Raw genomic sequence first — 20563 nt, forward strand, 5'->3', positions numbered from 1 at the left:
GCGCGGTGGTGGGCGCGGGGCAGCCGAGCGCGCTGCGGCGGGCAGGGACGTGGTGGGGGCGCGCGGGTGGCAGTGGCGTCCGGGCGTGGGCCGACGCGGGGCGCGCGGGGCGGGGCGGTAGTGGGCGGCGGGGCGCGCGGGGCGGCCGACCGCGCTATGGCGGGGGGCGCGGGGCAGCCGGGCGCGCTGCGGCGGGCCGGGAGGGCGGCGGGGCGCGGGGAAGCAGCGGGGCAAAGCAGCGGCGACGTACCGTTCTGTGGGCGGGGTGGGCTCTAGCTGATTTTAGGGTTGGGCCCTTTGCCGAGGGCCCAGATCCTGAGCCCTCGGCAAAGATTTTTTATTTTTTTAAATATTCTTTGCCAAGGGCCATTGCCCAGGCCCTCGGCAAAGACCTCCTTTGCCGAGGGCCAGGCTAGGCCCTCGGCAAAGATTTTTCTGTGGGCGAGGAATTTGGGTGGCTGGCCGATTTAGGGTTGGCCCTTTGCCGAGGGTCTAGATCCAGGTCCCTCGGCAAAGATTTTTTTATTTTTTATTTTAAATATTCTTTGCCGAGGGCCATTGGCCAGGCCCTCGGCAAAGACCCCCTTTGCCGAGGGCCAGGCTAGACCCTCGGCAAAGAGTTTTTTTTTAGTTTTTTGAACCCAGTTTTTTTGTGGTGCTATAATACATTATTTAAATCTCAATTTTAAAATTTGGGCCAAATTTGACTTTTTTGATATATTTCCCTAATTTATTTCTTTTCGTTGATTTTTTTCAAATATTTCAAATTTGAACTGCAGGTGGATGGAATAATGCAATTTAGTGATTCAAAAAATATTATTCATGGTATTTGGTGTATGTTGAGTCCCTATCCATGAACTCGCATCAAATTTCGGGTATCTTCTCCACGTAACATGACGAGGAACTTGTTGGAAAAGTGTTTTTAAATTATATAAAATTCATACGAAGTCCAAAAATCATAAAACTTATCGAGGTGTCATGTTATCACATGTGTAGGCTGTGGTAAAAATTTGAGAAGGTTTCAAGCAAGTTGTGACGTCGGATGCCTAAAACACAGACATCTGCACATGTGTGTTTTAGGCATCCGACGTCACAACTTGCTCGAAACCTTCTCAAATTTCTACCACAGCCTACACATGCGATAACATGACACCTCGATAGGTTTCATGATTTTCGGACTTCGTATGAATTTTATATAATTTAAAAACACTTTTTCGACAAGTTCCTCGTCATGTTACGTGGAGAGAATGCCCGAAATTTGATGCGAGTTCGTGGATAGGGACTCAACATACACCAAATACCATGAATAACATTTTTCGAATCACTAAATTGCATTATTCCATCCACCTGCAGTTCAAATTTGAAATATTCGAAAAAAATCAATGAAAAGAAATAAATTAGGGAAATATATCAAAAAAAGTCAAATTTGGCCCAAATTTTAAAATTGAGATTTAAATAATGTATTATAGCACCACAAAAAAACTGAGTTCAAAAAACCAAAAAAAAACTCTTTGCCGAGGGTCTAGCCTGGCCCTCGACAAAGGGGATCTTTGCCGAGGGCCTGGCCAATGGCCCTCGGCAAAGAATATTTAAAAAAAAATAAAAAATCTTTGCCGAGTGCCTGACGGCGGGCACTTGGCAAAGACTAACGCCAGTGGCCGCCGTGACCCATCCGGCCATATTTGTCGAGGGCTAGGCCCTCGGTAAAAATTTATTTTGCCGAGGACCTATCTTTGCTGAGGGCTCCTGGGGTTGGTCCTCGGCAAAGACCCCCTTTGCCGAGTGCCCGAGATCTAGCTCTCGGCAAACCCACAAGCCCTCGGCAAAGAGGACGTCTCCGGTAGTGAGTGTGGGGTGGCGGCACAGCTCAGCCCTTGGACCTTGGTCGTCGACACGCGACGGCGACTCCGCGGGCTGGTTCATCCATCATCGCCCGGTCATCGCCATGACGCCATCGCGAGCGCGCAAATTAAAGCTTCGCCCGGCTCGCGGCTGACTGTGAAGCGTTCATCCTTGAATCTTCTTCTTCTTCTTTGAGAACAAGCGACCGCGGCTTATTATTGGTTGATAGCTACGGCCTACGGCTACGAGCGCGGGCTGGCGGCAGGTGCATGACGGCGGCGACGGGGAACGCGAGGTGGCTTTACCATACACGACACCCAGGGGCCAGGCACGCGCTATTGCAGCTAGTAGTAGCTCTTCATTGGTTTTGGCTTTGAACATGTGGATGGAAGCCAAGAGGCAGAACGTACGAATGTGCAAGAGAAACTCGAGGGCATTCGTCAGGAACGTGTCAAAGCTCGATCGAACGGGACATTGGGTGAAGCCTGGGGAGAACCCTATCTAGCTGGTTGTCCGTCGGACTTGTCGGGTGGCATGCACAAAACCTGTCGATCGGCAGCCACGATGCAAATAAGAGGCTTATTAATGAGCTGATGTCATCATGCATGTATATATAAATATAATATAATGTATATACAGCTTGTGCTCTCGTAGTATGATACCTTGACAGCATTTAGTTTAGATGATTCGTTTTGTTTATAGGGTGGACAAGATACAGATATTTAAATCACTTTTTAGATTTAGTCTACAAATTACAGAGACAACATGAATCTCAGATCGATTAAGCTAGAGTTATACCAAACAGGCACATCACCACATTGTGGTACTCTCTACATGTTGTTGTAGGGTCCGTTTGGATGTGAGGATCGTTTCGGATTCTCTTCGTAATCACTAAAAACACTTCCAAACTGTCAGACACGGTACTGATTCTAGGTATCCAATGATTCTCTCTTTTTGTACTAGACTAGAGACCAGAATCACCTCCAGAGTAGTTTCTCCGGGTTCTTACCATTTTTTTTGTAAACATATATTTTTATGAATTTGTTTCATGTAAATCAATGGTTTTCGTCACCCTTCAAAGAATCAGAATCCGACCAACTAGCCAAACGATTTGAGAAAGTGGTTTTGATTCACCTGAAGAAACTTTCAACACGTTGTACTCATTGAATGGGATACCTGTATATGTTTATATGACACGGGTTGAAAGTTCTTTCGCGCTCTCTCGTATCTTAAAAATAACGTGCGTTTTGCATCTGAGCACCACGCACGCAAGTTGTATCCCGCGGGCCGCGGGTGTTTAATTTCTACGTGACGATATTGCCTGTCTCAGCTCGTTCACGCCCAACTGCCCAAGTCGCCAAGTCCCTCTCCCTAGGGTGACGCCTTCCCGGTCCGTCGAGGCCCATATATACCTCAACCTCGGAACCGATAAGAATCATGATCGAGCGCAAAAGCAAAGCTGTCGAAACGCTGAAAAGGCTCGCAAGCACACAAGGCGGCGCGGTGACAGCAACGCGCATATATAGCTAGAGCTAGCTCGGGTCTCTTTACTTCTTTAGCTAGCAATAGTAAGGCCACCACCGCCTTGCCTCGTCACTTCTCCTGCTTTGCCGCCGGCGCGGCGATGGCGCCGTTCATGAACGCCGAGGAGCTGGTGGTGACGCTGGCGCCGGTGTCCGTGTACTGGGTGTACGCGGGCATCTACGAGCTGCTGCTGGCGCGCACCACGGTGCTGGACAAGTACAGGCTGCACTCGAGGCGGGACGAGGAGACCAAGAACATCGCCTCCAGGAAGGACGTCGTCAGAGGGGTGCTCCTGCAGCAGACCATCCAGGTCGCCATCTCCGTTGCCGTCCTCAAGGTCAATACTCAGTAGAGCTCTCCCCACTCATCAGTATCCATCTTATGCATTGCATTTGCATGCATCTCTGATCGTCGATATCTAGCTAGTTATTAGGGAGGTTTCAAGCATCCATGTACAATTTATTGACCCCTTAGAACGCCACGTGTTGTATCGAACATTTTATTTTCTCTACCTTAATACAGAGACACGCAAACCTTTTGCGTGTTCAAGAAAAAAGCTACTTGTTAGGAGAGACGAGGAGTATTAACCAAGCAAAAAAGAACTTGATGTCCCCGCCCTGGTTTGCATGCATGCTGTTGGACCACTCTGAAAACGCACTTTGTTTTTTTTTTCATATAATAACATAAATAGACAGACAGGATGTGGTTACATACTAGTTTCAATATCAATAAAATAGGGCTCTAGTTTTATTATCTTTTAATTGACATTGCCCAAAGCCAGACAAGTCACATCTCTGTGGCTCCTCCTCACCGTTCCAAGAAGAAACAAGATGTTATATAAGCACAGCTGGTGGGCGGTGGCGTTATATATGAATGAACAGTAATAGCTAATAAAACGTGGCAAAATAATGGGGATGCTTAACGACGAAAGAGAAGCTCGGTGCTGGAGATATTTTATATACTCGGCCTCAATCAGTGATAAATACTCTATAGAATATCGCTCTCTCTGGTCAGTCCTTCAATTCTGAGACTCCCGTGGAGGAAAGGAGTGCGAGTGTGTGACTGCCCGGAAGCTCCACCAGCTCTGTCGTCGTGCAGGCAACCAGGGATTGGTCAAAACTAGGGTCAACCATGTGCTTGCAATGCATGCACGACATTCAAGGCAACCTGCGACAAACAATGTGCCCTGTTCTTGGCTGATAAGTCATGGCTGAAAGTACTGTTAGTTGATTTGTTGTGAAAAAAAAATATTATTCGTTGACTAAAAAAGTATAGCTTATAAGCCAAGCGAAAAGAACCAATGGAAGTGCTTGCTAGTACCAGGCACCAAAGTTTGAAACGGCTGCCAAACCAGCATCAGCCTCGAGTTCATACTTAAAGATGTGTTTTGGATTGTTGCTGACATCACCACGCGCGTAACTAACCTACTACTACCCGTTCTTTTGGTTCTTCCCCTAGGTGTTTTGTGCATTCTTTTCACATGGCTTAAGATTTCAGAACACGAAACGCCTACTAGTGCTCCCATTGGCCCCATATGGCCATATCACGCAAGCTTGTGAGTGCTTGACACAGCCACCGGCCACCGCAAACTTCATGCACAGGATTGGGGAGGGGGACGGCTCGCAAACTTTAGCAGTTAGCCTGACAAGCATTGAAGACCGGTCTGCGCTCTGCGCTCTGCGCCGCTCTGGTCAATGCTGGCCGTGTCCACGCAGCGCAGGCACCGCACCAGCCCGTGGCCATGCACAGGGCAGCCGCCTGCTGTACATTGTACACGCGTACGTACGTGCACTCCATTTGCATGCATTTGTTGCGCGCGTGCGTGCGTCGTGTGAACTACAGCACGTAGGAGTTATCATGACATCTAGTATCACGGGGCGTCCTTTTCTTTGGAATCCATGCATTTCTGACCGTCGTCATTTATGCCGGCTGCTTGCATGCATGCACCCACCTAATACTGTACAACTAATCTTTTTACGCCCGTCATTGTGCAGCTAGAGGGGGGGCACGGTGCCGCCGCCAACGACACCGACGACAGTCTCGCGGCGCCGGCGGCTGAGCCGTTCCTGGTGGTGGCGGCGCGGTTCGGCGTGGCGATGCTGGTGCTGGACGCGTGGCAGTACTTCATGCACCGGCTCATGCACTCGGTCCCCTACATGTACCGGCGGTTCCACTCGTGGCACCACCGCGTGGCGGCGCCGTACGCGTACGCGGCGCAGTACGGGCACCCCGTGGACGGCGTGCTCACGGAGACGCTGTCGGGCGCCGCCGCGTACCTGGCCTCGGGGATGCCCCCGCGCGCCGCCGCGACCTTCTTCGTCTTCGCCACCGTCAAGGGCGTGGACGATCACTGCGGCGTCGCCGCGCCCTGGAACCCGCTCCACGCCGCGTTCCGGAACAACACCGCCTACCACGACGTGCACCACCAGCGCGGCGGCGGCCGCGTCAACTTCTCCCAGCCTTTCTTCGTCGTCTGGGACCGCCTGCTCGGCACGCACGCGCCGTACGCCCTGAGACAGAGGCACGGCGGCGGGCTCGAGGTCAGGGCCTTCAACAAGGATCGTCAGATGCAATAGTAGTATCTTGTTGCACTGCAGGTTGGCGCCACGCTACGCCAGCCTCGTTCACCGTTTAGTTTTGGCTTGTAGCAGGAGTGTCTGTAGTGCCGCCCATGCCCACCAGGCCACCACACCATATCCTGTGCAACTTCATGTATAGGTATCGCGTACAGAAACAATAATGTAATAACAGCCGAATCCATCAACTTGGATTCTGCCTCTCTCTGATGGTAGCAAGCTTCAGGACTGTTGGCACCTCTCCCCGTTGCGAGATGCACAAAGATTGCAGATATAAACGCTTGAGACTTCGCACTCCAGGAACATCGAACATGCCGATCACAGAAATACTTGCATCTGACATTTAAGTTTAAACTCACACATGGCACGCCTGGCAGGCAGATCATACTGCAGCCTGCAGGGCCGGACCTAGCGCCCCCATGTACATACATGAAAAAAGGTAGTACATGCCTTTCGTCAGGGGCGAACGAACCCACCCAGTGCTCTACAGCAGCCTGCCCGGGTGATCCAGGTGGTCGCTGCAGTTGGTCGACGCCACGGCGGAGAGCTCCAGCTTCCCCGTCCACTCCTCGCCGGGCTTCAGCGTGATGGCCCTCTCGACCGCGGCCGCATCCACACACAGCATCTGCTTGTACTCGTCGTCGCCAAAGTCTGTCATCGTCTTGGACTTCTTTTCCCAGGGGTTCCACACAACTGAATGCAGCCGGCCAAGATAAAAGTGCAGGAACACGGTTACGGAATTGTGTTATCCTGTTCGACGAGGCAGCAAAAGCGTATCATCTTACCGATATCAGGGAGGCCTTCTTTTCGGACGATGAACGTGCGTTTCTTTTCATGGTCAAGAACAGCTATTACGCCTGGGCAGCCAACATAGACTCGATCAACCTGCACCAGTAGTTACCACCTTCAGGTCTAAAAATGGAACAATTAACTAGAGAGACTCAACAGCAGAGCAGGCAAGAAGAATAAGCAAACTTTGACAAGCTGAGCTAATAAGACTTGAAACTAATTCCAGACACCACCCTTTGAGCCTTCGTCTCAACAAAAGAATTGAGAAACCACTCATACTTCATCAGTGGGGCCAATTCAAGATTGTTGCAAGTTTCCAGATGGCAACTACCAGTTAAATCTCAAAAGTATTCCAACCACGACAGGACAGCAGGTTAGGGCTACTTGCACATAGGAGACTAGGAGTAGTCAGTAGAGAGAACTGCAATAAAGTAAACTCAGAGAGCTCTTTACAATCACGAGTTGATGTGTGCAAATTCATGGGTGCAACCCTAGGCTGTAGCCATATAGCCAAAAGATAATGGTAGCATATTTACTCTCGATGAACTGATCCATATAGCTGAAATGCTCAAATAAACCCCACATATTCGTGTTGCATGTATATCAATACAGAGGAAAGGTACCTCTGATTCAAATGTTATAGCATCTCCCTGTTCGGTAAAACGTTCCCGCTGGCTAAGGTTGTCAAGATAATCAAGGGTCTCCAGACCTTCTATCCTCACTTCACTGGAATCAAGGTGCAAAGTATCAACATATGTATAATATCATCAGTAAAATGTCTAGAATCATCTGGAAAACAGAATGCTTCTTTGTTCTTCTGAATAGTAACAGATCATCGACTGAGAAGAATACTCTATGCTTTACTGATTGTTAAAGTATGTTAGGCATAGCTCTAAATGTAATTTGGTGATAACTAAGCCTCAAGTTAGGACCATACATTTCTTCATGATAATAACATATCAGGTTTCTTATTTGATCAATCTGGTTTTGTGGAATTAGACATTTTGTAAGCAAGGTATACCAACCGATTAGGTCAACGAGATTTGATGTCAAATTCAGATTGTTTCATTCTGAATTTGCATGAACACTGACAATTTACAGCACAAATTTCACGTCCACAGTTCATAGAAATTTGAAGGTTTGTACGCCTTCTGGTGCAAAATGTGATAACCAAGAAAAACATCAAAGATTCTAATAGTTAGTTATTTTTTCCCCATAGGAAAATACTCTGGTTTTGACCCGTCTCATGTGGAAAAAAAAACATTAATGCCGATGACCTAAAATATGAATTGACAGATAACTTAATCGAAAAAGGGGCAAAAAAATCATCACATCAAGTTAGCCATATAAGAAGGAATTCAATTGAATAAAATAGGATTAACCATCCAAATAATGCCATACCTGATGTCAGAAACAGAAAGGTGTGTATGATAAGCAAATGCAAAACTGAATGGCTTCCCATTAACATTCCTGACCCGTGATATCAGTGAAAGGTCTCCATCCATTGAAAGAGAAACTCTGAGACGTAACTCAAAACTGTAATTCAAATTAAAACCAATCAGGAAAAGAACATCCATATTGAAATTGACTCATGTTTTCACTTAAAGCATAACTTTGTCTATAAAAGACTGAATCACACTACTTGCTAAAGGTACAGGTTCACAGCACACATAATTTCATTAAATGGGTATGCTTGCTAAGAAATAACCATTAATGTCTGTTGTCTGTGAACTCAGAGAAATCTAGCGTACTATTTTTATTGCAAAACTAAGTGACTTAGCTTTGAGTAGAAGCACTGAATTATTGTGCACAGAGCATCCCATCTACAACCCAACAGGTGTTGCCTGCAGATTCCTTTTTTAAGCAAAAGGTGCACATGGAAAGGAATCATGGATGAAGCAACATGCCTTTGAATTTATCATGGATGATTGAGAGAGAGAAAACTAAAAAATAGTAGCTTCTTTATTCTTTAATTTATTACACATTGCTACTCCCTTGTATACATCATGAAAAAATTGACACATCCAGGTTTTGATAGATCATAGTTATTTGGACAATTTTCTACATCAAAATCTAAAGGGAGTACAAGACATCATACCAGTGTGGCCAACACTTCAGGTCATCTTCAGATGGCTTTAGCAGAAAGTCAACAGAAGCTTTGTTGTTGTTGTTATCACCATAATTTAGTGGTGGAGCCTCATCATCTATTGTCCATATCTTGTTCCTTGCAAATCCATGCTGCTCCAATGTTCCACAGTTTCCAAACTGATAAATTTAAACATTCAAAACATTTAGAATCGTCCTCGCTTCAAAAGCAGAATTGCATGAATGCTCAATATTGTCCTAGTACAGAACACAGTGGACAGCAGGAATATTGCAATACCTGTGGGAAGCATATTGGAATGCCACCACGTGTCGCTTTTGGCGGCTTGAAGATTGCCTGCATGGGAGAACAATAGTTGCCAAAATTCACAAGCCAGTTGTTGAAGTAAGCACTGAAAGTTATTTGTGCTCTCAGCAGGGGACATCAGAATTGATAACAACTCTCTAATGCCCAAAGCCCAAGTACAGAGAAAAAAATATGTTTGCTAGTATTATAAGGATAAAAGGGTAACAGATAACTAATCCAAATGGCCATTCTGATGTCTGCATAAGAAATTTGCTAATCCACCATATAGAGTGAATCAATGATTCGACATTGCTTTTGCCCAGTCACATAAAGTAGCTACGTATTTAGTGACTCCGTGAAACAGAAACAAGGTAGGTGTAGTATTTAATCACCACTAGTCTTGCTTTTCTAAATTATACATCCAATTGTAGAAGCAAACAAAAAATGTTTTTTGTGAACATTGGTACGAAATATTCACGAGAAGAGTAATCAGGAGAGTGCATCCACAGTTGGCCCCACGAGTAACAGAAAGCTGCATTGCAACAGATACGAACCAGCATCGGCAGCCGAGACAAACTCACCTTGCTGCTGCTGAAGAGGAGCTCCTCGCCGCGGTGGTTCCTCCACGAGACGACCTGCCCGCCGTGCAGGCAGACCTGCGCCGACAACCGAACGCTCGCATCAGACCGAGACAACGAAGCTTTTCTGCCTAGACCAGAAATGCCGATCGCCCGTCGCCCGTCGGAAATATAGCCAAAGAAAAAAAAAATCCCAGGCAGAACAGAAGCGACTCACCCGGACGGAAGCCCCCCGCGGGGACCGGATCGCGACCTGGTCGGCGCCGTTCCAGTCCTTGGTCACCTCGAACCCCGTCCGCTGCTCGGAGCAATGCCCCATGCTCATCAACCGGGGGGAGGAGGAACACCACCAGGCACCAGCAACCTCTCGCGAGAACCGACCAGCCACCCACTGCCTTCCCGGCGCACGCAACGCAAGCGAGGTAGAGAGGCACACGAGCGAGCGCTCGGGTCACGCGCAAAGCTACAACCACCTACCAACCTAGTACTGCTCCGCTTCTAGCGCCAGTCTACCACCGCCCCAACAAAGCGCTGGAGACGAAAGCAACGGCAGCAGGGGTCGCCATTGGAACAGCTCGGATGTTACGGCTCGCTCGCTCCGCTCCCCTTCCCCAACGCCTCCCTCGGTCCCTTGCCTTGTGAACGAGAGGAGAAAGGAAAGCGAAAGGCTAGGCCCAAATCTCGTGACACCTACGGGAGCAGAGCAGCGCAAAGCGGCGGGCCTTTTTTTTCTTTCACGCCGCGCACCACCAACCAACGCTGCCACCACCAACCCGGCAAGGAACGGCGCGCGGCAGCAGGCAGCAGCAGCAGCACGGGGTTAGCTCTAGCTAGTGGTGGTGGAAGTGGAAGAGCCTTCGCAGGGGGAGCAAGGGGACGGAGAGGGCCGGGGACGGGAGATCTGCCTCGTCGTCCTCTGTCAAAAGCGGCACGCACATGGCGGGATGGCGTGGCGAGAGCGCATCATGGGAGCCACCTCGGCGTTGCCGTGGGACGGGCCAAGGATCCGAGGGAACAGCTGGAATCCGAGAAGCGCGGGGAGGGTGGTGGACCGGTATTGGAGCGGGTTTGGGAGTAAGGTTTTTAGTGAGGATACCCGCACCCGGTAACGGGAGTCATGAGCATGAACGGCAGAACGGGTGATGAGTCCGCGCGGGTTGGCTCGGTGGACGGTGGCGCACGAGAGGAGAGCCAGCGAGGTGCGAGGGGTAGCGGGGTACAGCCGTACGTACAGCGGCGCCGCATGCCCTGGAAACGCGCACACGTGCTGACGCGCCGTGGAGTGGCCAAGCATGCTCGCGTCACCCTCGGCTCCATAACATCCGATCCTCGTGCGCTAACGAGCCACTGCTCTCTAGTCGTTTTGACCAAGTTTGAGTTAAACATTGAAAATATAAATCATAAATATTGAGTTTAAAAATATGAAAAACCATATAATTAGATTTGTCTTGAAAAGTACTTTCATAAAAACATACATATATTACTTTTTAATAAATAAATATTTTTATAAAAATAAGAAGTTAAAATTATGCTTTGGAGACTGTGTCGCTGTCTAAAACGACTTGAATTATTAATATGGAGTGAGTATGTAAAGTTACTATTTTTTAAGTCTTGAGAACTATTTTCCCTTGTACACAGTTCACTCTACAGCCAAAAAACACATGTGCTAAACTTGGCATTCTATTAACGTAAGTACTTAGTAAACAATCTCAGTCTATTGTTGGCTTTATTGCTAACTACTAGTAGTAAACACGTTGGAGTAGAAAACAATGGGCGTCTAATAAATCATCACTCTAGTCTTTAGCATAGGCTCCGTTCACTTAGAGGAATCTGGAGGAATTTATGAGAGAAAAATATTATTCCGGATGAAAAAAGAAACGGATCAAACCGAGTTTAAGGGCACGCGAACGAGACCATAGATGCATGGGTCACCTACAACCTTGCTGTAACTTTTTATTTCCCATAAAACTTTTTTTTCTGCTTTGTTAGCAATTGATATTTTATAGGCGCAACAGAATTTAACATTAGTGATGCACATAGACCAGTCATCTATAACTGTGCAAATTTCCATTGCCATTCCAAAACTGAAGTTATACATCACCAAGTCATTAAAATTTTGTTTACTTTCTCTTCTATGTGTCATCGTGAATATTTTTTTTCCTCTTCTATTACTTTCTTTGCATCCAACTGGCGGTCGCATTGGAATACTAACCGTTGAAGCATCTAGCAAACTACAAATGAGTCACCTACAACTTTTTTAAACTTCCTTTGCCCATAGACATCTTTTCACTTCCGTTGTTCACTTTGATGCCAACTAGCTTCCTATTGTCTGCTTTGCTGGCAATTGGTAAGCACACTAGAATTTGGAATTTAGTGGTGCACAGAGATAAGTGACCTACAACTTTCAAACTTTCTTTGCCATTCAAAAAGTGGAAGAGAAGTTGCTTAGGCCCATTGGGAAGGGCTTTGAGCAGCATTAGCTTCGCTTGACATTATTCATGGTACTTTAGTATTGTCAGGTTCATAAACCCGGGGATCCCTCATGGACCGACTTTCTAGCAAAAGCTTGGCTCAGCAGACGACTGTTGCGAATGACACGTGAACTCCTGGGCCGGCCTAAATACCTAAACGACAGGTTAGAAGGGCGATTCAATCCCTGGCCCACCTCTCCTACCGGAAGGCCTGGCCAAACACCAGCTTCCGAACTCTGAACTGCGTCTCCGACCGGAGACGCACTGAACCTCTGCTTACAACTCTTCTCCGACTAGCGCAGTCAGAGCCAACTGTGACCAATCCGACCGGGGACGCCCGCTCGGTGAGGATCAGGAAACGGACGGAGCAAGTAAGGCAGGGCACTCAAGTCAACTGCAAAACCGAGGACCGTACTCTGTACACCTACAGCACAGTACCGATAGGACACGTCAGAAGAGTGCTCTGCAACCTTCCAGGCATGTCAGAACCCAAGCAGTGTTGTGGGCACCGACATTTGCCCTACAGTGTTGTGGGCGCCCGTAAAACTCCCATACTGGACGAGCACGGTAAAACCCCTTGCATGCCTCTAGGCATCAACAATATGGCAGGCACCGACGTCTGCTATACCAGAAGAAGACGACGCAACCTCCCACATGCATCTGACATTAACAGTGTTATGGGCGCCTACAATCATCTTGTACCCGACGGCGTGGGCAACAAGACTTAGCATACGTACACACACACTCTCTCTCACTTGTAAGGCCATCCCCTTCATCTATAAAAGGGGATACGCTCTCTCCCAACAGATAGATCCTCCAGTTCACTCACACACCACAACAAAAACCACTAGGTTCAAACCTCGAGCACACGCTCGAACACTTAGCACATAGCGGAGCTCTCATCACTCTCGGCCCTTCATATTAGAGTCCGACCGGACCTCTTGTACCCCCCATCTTTCTCCCTTCCATTTATAACCCTACAGCAAACTTCGAGCACCTAGGTTCAGGAATAAAGTCACCGACCGACTCAAATTGGACGTAGGGCACGTTGTCTGAACCAGTATAAACCCTATGTCATTGAGTGCTAGGCTACATCCGATCACAACGTATATCAAAACTAGAAATATTTACGTGTTGGTCACTTTCTGCACCGACAGTTGGCGCCGTCCGTAGGGAAGACGTTGTACGTTCACACTTTTGGTCATCGGATGGCCCACTTTTCTGCCACCTTCGCCATGGCGGGCTCAAGCGATACGACTCGCTTTGGCTCGCTGGAGTTTCCCGCACTCTCACCTGTTGGGATGTGGGTTCCACCCATCTTCGAGCCGTCCCAGGCCTTTCTCTTTGGGAGCCTAGACTTCGTCGCCGACCGACTCGGTGTACTACATCTCTGTGAGGAGGCACTTGTTCCGGCGCCCGTTGGAGGGGTGCCCTCCATCGGCACTAGAACACCCGATGACTTCAACGGTGAGGCGCCTGCGCTTCATTCCAAGCAAACGCTCTGCTCAAACCCCGCTATGAGTAATGTACATGCTGTTATTTACTTGCTCTTTACTGTCTTTCCCTGATTCTTCGGAGGGACCCCGTTGTCCCCAACACGACCGCCATGCGACCGGTTTCCCTATGGCCTCGTGTCCTCCACAGACGCGTACGCCCAGAGGCTCTGAAGGATGCTGGCGCCGCTCCCTCTCATGTCCGAATTTGTGGGGATGGCGAGCTATGCTCCCACCTATTTCCTTGACCCCATGGATGACGATGTCGAGAGCGATGGCTCTAGCATCGGCAACATAGCATCTAGCCACCGTCCATCCTAGGAGTGAACTATGGTGGACGCTCTAGGATAGCCGCCAGTGGTAGCGGAGTCCTTGTAGACTCACACCCCTCTGGACCCTCGTTCGGGGGCCCTCATGCTCGCACAAAAGCACGGCGAGGAGCTACGACAACAGCGACAAAACCAGCCACCACCTGCGCCGGCGCGCTCGGTGCACCATGCCACGCCCCGTGCGTGTAACCCAGTGAGCGACGTCCAAGGTCATGCCCGCTAGGTCCAGCGCAACATCATGGACGGGGGTAACGATGCCCCACGGTTCGCTCAGGCTGGCCAGAACATCACCGCCACGACAATGCTTCTGCGCGACCTTCCCGAGCCGAACGACCTCTAGGAATAAGCGATCCACTAGAACCTCCGGGCACTAGTGGAAACCACCACCGTTCAACAGGCGGAGAGCTCCACATCACAACACCGACTCACGGCCTTTCTCTTCACCAGGGGAGTGGGGACGCACCACATGAGTTGCTCCACTCGCTCACCGCTATAGCCGCCGAGCGCAGCATAGGAGGCCGCATCTGCGCCCCGGCCTGACCTAGCCCTCACTCCGCACTGACCGCCTTTACACGAGCGGCTCAGGCCAAACCAAGATGCTCATAGCATCATCAACGATCGGCGTCGGTCCTGGCATGATGATGATGTCCATCAAGCAGCAGTGAGGGCAGGCGACATAGACCCTAGCTAAACCATCACGAGTGGTGAAACGCACCCTAGGCATGGTTGTCGGCCAGACGACTGGAGTCCTAGCCCAGATGGTAGGGACCACGGGCCTTTGGCCGACGCATCCAGAGAGCGTCGTTCCCGCAACGCTTTTGACCACCTACCAACATCACCAAGTATACTGGGGAGACAAACCTTGGTATATGGCTTGAAGACTTCTGGCTCGCCTACCAAGCTAGTGGAGTGGGTGATGACCACTTTATCATTCGATAACTCCCTATCTGCGTGGAGGAACATGTTCGAGCATGGCTTGAATTCCTCCTGCACGACAACATCTGTGACTGGACAGACCTCAAGAGGGTCTTCATTGGAAACTTCTAGGGGACGTATGTCCACCCTAGAAACTCCTAGAACCTCAAGAGCTGCCAGCAGGAGCCTAGTGAGCCCCTGCGGGATTACATCCGTAGGTTCTCCAAAAGATGCAACTCAGTCCCCTAACGTCGTTGACACGGATATCATCAGCGCATTCCTCTTTGGGACAACCTGCGAGTCCCTAATCCACAAGCTTGGCTGCCTGAAGCCCCATACCACTCGTGACCTACTCGACGTCGCCATGAACCATGCCTCTGATGAGAAGGCAGTCGGAGCGGTCTTCAACGAAGGCCAGGACAAAGGCAAGGCCAAGCACAAGGATCAGGACGAGGGCCCCTCCACGTAGAGGGGCAAAAAGAACAAGAAAGATCATCACCGATCGGCCAACTCCGTGTTGGTCGCCGCGGCTGATCACATGGGCAAGCAGCCCCAGCAGGGCCTTCTGACCACTTCAACAAGCTCACGGAGAGCCCGTGCAATAACCACGTCTACCCCATCAAACACCTCTATAAGGACTATGAGCTCCTCAAGCGCTTTCTACGATAGGTCGGTGGGCCAAAGGAAGGAAAAGGCAAGGAGGCAGTAGCCAAGAAAGTAGGCATGGCGGGCAAGGATCTGAATGACTAAAGGTCCCTATACGGTGATCGAGGTGGTATGACCGGGCACCTACCGACTGAAGGACGACAACGGCAATGTTCTCACCAACACTTGGAACATCAAACAGTTGCGTCATTTCTTCCCTTAAAAATTCGATCTTATTGTCTTTTCACTTAACATTTGCTCCTATAAAGCACCCCAGCCCGAACACTTTTGGCCTGGGTCACTCGGGGGCTCCATGGGGTGCGATGCCACCTCTCTTTTTACTATCATATGATAAATACACTTTTTCCTGAACGAAATGATAGTCCATTCCTTTAATTACCTGATGTAACTTTGCTTTAAATATTCTGACTGATCGCACCCCATCTCTACCTACGGTTACGAGCAGCTAAGCCTCGTGGGCCATGCTCAGGCTCTTAAGGTTGCAGTCCATGGTGCGAATGGGTAGGTGCAAAAAAGAAAAGAATAAAAAACAAAGTTATGCTAAGGTAAAAATAAGAAACAGACAGGACAAGCTTCCCCGAACGTAGTAATTCCATCACAAAAATAAAGTTACTATATTGATGAATACACAAAAGCACTTTACACAGGGGGCTCCCCTATGATATTATCTTCTACATCTACTAAAGTATTTCTACTCTAAAAAACTTCTACTGTGGCTCCCCGACGGCATCAGCTACTGGCTCGACCAGTGAGGGTAGGGGCTATTTGTCCTTTGACTCGGCCACATTCGGCTCAGTCAGAGGTGGGGCGACGTCCGCTTCTGACCCAAGCTCCACGCCATCCATAGGTTGGGCAATGTCCTCTTAACGCGTGCCTTCGGCCATGTCCGCACGGCGAGCATCCATCACCTACTGTGCGGAGACTTGCTCGGCCACCAACTTTGCGTGTGGCAGCAAGCTCTCCCCAAGCAAGTGGATGTCCTTCACGCTCTAGCCATCGGCATACCCGCTGCAGATGGCGGTGAAAGTCCAGGTCTGGATGGTACGTCGGCCACCGAAGTCAACACCCTCGATGTCTCATAGAATAGCCCGTCGGTGATAAGGGCCCAAACCTCATTCAGAACCTCCGCTAGCCGAATGGCGGGCGCGCTGGTACTTGGCACTTGACCCGAAGACCTTCAAGACGATGAGCTAGGCAACATCGTGTATCTAGGTCAAGTTCCCCCTCAAGAGCATGTTGCTCTTCAAGGGACTTGGTCAGCGCCTCCGCATTCTAGCCAATCAATGCCTTGGCTGTCTCCAGGTCCTGCTCCAATGACTCCACCTTTCCACCCAGCTCTGGAAGAAGGGTGACAAACTCAGTAGCATGCTAAAGGAAGAAACCAACATGTTAAAAAATAGAAAAGGTACGTACCGAGGTGGGAGTTCTCGAGGATGGAGAGTCCCTCCTTCTAGTCGAGTCACCTACTCACATAGCTGAGCGTTTGCCTCCTCCTGTCCCCATCACCTAGCCCCAAAGCGTGAGCACTTCCTGGTCAGGCCTTCTGACCGGGTCTTCCGCTCCGACTCTAGGGCCTTCCTGCTCTATCTCCATGGTCTCTAGGAAACTTTGGATCACCACCTCGGTGTCTGCCATGGACTTCTATAGCGCCGTCTCGGTCTTCGCCTGGTGGATCTTTCGCTGTCTCAAGCCCCTCACTCCACCATGAGCTGCTTCATCGCCCATGCCTCGATCACCTCTACCGCTCGGTCTTGGGACTCACGGCGGGTGGACTCTAGCTCGCGCTCGAGCTCGGCCATCCGGGCGTGCTCCTCCTGAAGGAAAAGAGACTTATGGCATGACATCCCCTCCAAGCCCTACAAAGCAAGGAGCTAACATGCTGAAGCAACCATTAAGGAACCAAGGAATCAAGAACAAATCATAGAGAACTTACCTCTACGACGCAGGGCTAGGTCAACCATAACTGCCCGATGGATGGACTTGACCCACTCCAAGGCCTCCTCAAGCCTTCGCCCTAGCTTAGGCGAGATTAGACTCCATCGTCACTCCACTCTCCCCTAGGAAGTGCCTAGAGCGCCACCTCCTCAGTCATCGCTGAGGACGAACTGAGCCTTCCTAGGGTCACCAGGGTAGGGCCACACCAGATTACGGCTCACCCCAAACCCGCTGGATGGCCCAGCTGATGATCCGACCACTGCTAGCTCTCGTGACGGCGCTGGTGGCTCCACCTCATCATCGGCTTCACTGTCAGAAGGGATCTCCACCACCTCGATTTCACGGGCCTATCGGTAGACTGTTCTGACTCTGACCTGGCTACATCTCCCCGTAGCACCTCTAGCTCTGATCGAGAGGGTGAGCCAGTGTGGCCCTCTGCTAGGCATGACTAGGGAGCCTGTTCTCCCTCTCCTCTTCCACCGTAGTCGGTAGAGGAGGGGCCATAGGGTTACCTCTGATGCGGCCTCCGTCATCACCACCGGGATCGCCACCAACACCATCACCGCTTCTGTCGCTGTACTAGCGATCGACCCAAGGGGCACCACCCCTAGAAGGGAAGGACCTACCGCCACCACCTTGCTCTCCCCGCCACTCACCACGGTGCACTGTAAGGTGGGCCTCCAATCCTCTCGCATGGGAGTTGGGGCGATGCTCAACCCCATCAGCATTCGGCCACTGTTGAAAAAGTACAGGTCAGTCACACTCCAAAAAACTCAACAGCGAGATCGAAAAGAAACAAAGAAGGCATACCGGGACAGAAGTGATAGAGCTCTGAAGCCCCGATCTGACATCAAAGGGCCCACCGGGCAAGGATCACTCCTGGGCCACGACCCATGCCACCTCACTTCAACCAGGGGGAGTCAACCTAGCCGGCTCCTGCTCAGCCTGCGAATCACTACGACCTTTGGCTCGAGGCATGCTGATCGGAGCAGCTAGCGGGGCATCCTCCCATTGTGGGTCAGTGCACTGGCGCTTGGCCCCGAACGATGCACATGGTGCGAACCCAGCTCCTCTGACCGCTTGGCTTGCTCCGCCATGCCCTAGAGCAGTTGGGGACAAGGCCTGGTGACACCTCAGAAGGGTGTGGTGATCATGTCCGCTTCGCCTCCCATTCATCGATGGCATCCTGCGCTCGTAGCAGCGTGCTTCCTAGGGCGGGAACCTCGCCGCGCCTCTCTGCCTTCTGCTCACCGCCAGCGAACATGGCCATAGGATCACGGATGCTCTGCTAAGGTCGTAATGACCTCCCAACCTTCCTCCTCCTCAGAGAAGATCACAGTCATCGCCCACCTCTATGGGGTCCTCCGACTCGAGCTCAGACTGACGTCACTCTTATTTTCCCCGGCCCGCACATGCCGGGCGATCTCCATCTCCTTCTCATGCTTCCACCGAGCCTCCTTAGCTTTCTTCTTCTTCCTCTCAACTACCACCTCCTTCTAGGTGGCTTGCCGGGCCGTGCCCTCTGGCCCCTTTAGAAGGTGTGGCTGGGACTTGTAAACTCCAAGTTCCTATGAAATAGGTGACTCAAAATAAAAAAAATAGGAGAGCAAAGGGGAAAAGAACACAGAGTAAAGAGAGGGAAGCTTACTAGTTTGGACACCATCACATCGTTGAGGGGTCTGGGCTTTCCATCGAGGGTCTCCTTAGGCCTCAGCTGCAGCACTCGGTCAACATGACTCCAGACCTCGTCGTTCGGTAGCTCCTCCGGCGACGCACGGTCGGGGTTCATCAGTCCGTTGTACTTCCACATTGGCCGCATCCTCTCTGCCAGCGAAGCAACCTGATGGCGGAAGAGGGTGTGGAACACCCGCACCTCGTTAAGGGCACACCGCACGAGCTTCTAGAGCTCCACCTCGATAATCTCCACCTTCTTCTTCTGTCGGCTGGCGGGGACCCATGACCAGCACTCCTACCTCTCTAGCCTCCTGCCAGTGAAAGGTAGGAACGGTGCCTCCACTGGGTTCTTGATATAGAACCATTCCCCGTGCCACCCCCGATTGGAATTGTAGGGGGTGTACATGGGGTACGAGCCCGATGCGCTTGGTTTCTTCTATAGTGCAAAACCCCCCACTAGTGCGATCATGTGTGGCTTATCCTCTGACAAAGCTCACGCAGAGAACATCCACCGAGAAGAAGTCCACGTGCGGCTCCATCCTAAGGAAGGCCTCGCACACAGTGACAAAGCCAACGACATGCAGCACCCCAGTCAGATTGAGGTGCTACAGCTCTAGGCCCCACTCATTGAGGAGCCCATGTAGGAACCAGTGCGTGGGGTATCCTAACCCATGCTCATGAAAGGCGAGGAAGGAAACAACCTCACTGGCCTAAGGTTGCGGGTAAATCCTCCCCCGTAGGAGCCCTCTAGTGTGCCACCTCCTTCAGTGGCAGAAACACCTTCTCGGCAAAGGCAGCCAGCACCGACTCCCTCATGATGGATGACCTCCTGCTCGACATTGTGCTCTAGGTTTGTGAATGGATCTATGAGTTTTCTTCTCTCCCTCGCTCTCCCCTTTTCTCTCCTAGGAACCGCCATGACACTTAAACTCTCTTAGCGAGAAGGGAGAAGAAGAAGAGGCGACAGATGAGGAATAGGCAAAGGAACAAGACGAAAGCCCTCTCTCCTCCCCTACTTAAAGAAAGAGGCATAGCAGTTGGGAAAGGCATAGCGATTGGGGAAAGGCGAAACGACGGGGGCGAAAAAACCTCTCCCTTCCCCCATTCAATGCGGATGGGATATGATGGGACACGCCCTAACCGATGGGACACATGAAAGCTCTAATTTGGTTTTGGTTAATTGATGAAACCCTAAGTGCTAACCTAGTTTATCAGGATGATTATGAGATAGGTAGCACTACTCTAAGTGATGAAGCAATGGCGAAGATCATGACAATGGTGATGGCATGGTGATGGTCAAATGCTTAAACTTGGAAAAGAAGAAAGAGAAAAAAACAAAAGGCTCAAGGCAAAGGTATAAAATGTAGGAGCCATTTTGTTTT

The 20563-nt window shown here is 50.3% G+C and overlaps 2 protein-coding genes across 2 annotated transcripts; one reads left to right on the forward strand and one right to left on the reverse strand.

The window, feature by feature from the left end:
• The first annotated feature begins 3239 nt into the window (after positions 1-3239).
• LOC136456314 (sphinganine C4-monooxygenase 2-like) lies at positions 3240-6155 on the forward strand. Its single transcript, XM_066456132.1, has 2 exons — positions 3240-3703; positions 5361-6155. Exons 1-2 carry the CDS (start codon positions 3467-3469, stop codon positions 5940-5942), a joined length of 819 nt encoding a protein of 272 aa, XP_066312229.1. The 5' UTR covers positions 3240-3466; the 3' UTR covers positions 5943-6155.
• Positions 6156-6260: 105 nt separating this feature from the next.
• LOC136456313 (putative glucose-6-phosphate 1-epimerase) lies at positions 6261-10720 on the reverse strand. The gene is made up of 8 exons (XM_066456131.1): positions 9916-10720; positions 9702-9776; positions 9115-9171; positions 8830-8996; positions 8133-8267; positions 7355-7457; positions 6728-6827; positions 6261-6635 (listed from the first exon to the last, which is right to left on the reverse strand). Exons 1-8 carry the CDS (start codon positions 10021-10023, stop codon positions 6427-6429), a joined length of 954 nt encoding a protein of 317 aa, XP_066312228.1. The 5' UTR covers positions 10024-10720; the 3' UTR covers positions 6261-6426.
• Positions 10721-20563: the final 9843 nt, after the last annotated feature.

This window comes from Miscanthus floridulus, chromosome 6 (assembly GCF_019320115.1).
Source record: "Miscanthus floridulus cultivar M001 chromosome 6, ASM1932011v1, whole genome shotgun sequence".
NCBI classification, from domain to species: domain Eukaryota; kingdom Viridiplantae; phylum Streptophyta; class Magnoliopsida; order Poales; family Poaceae; genus Miscanthus; species Miscanthus floridulus.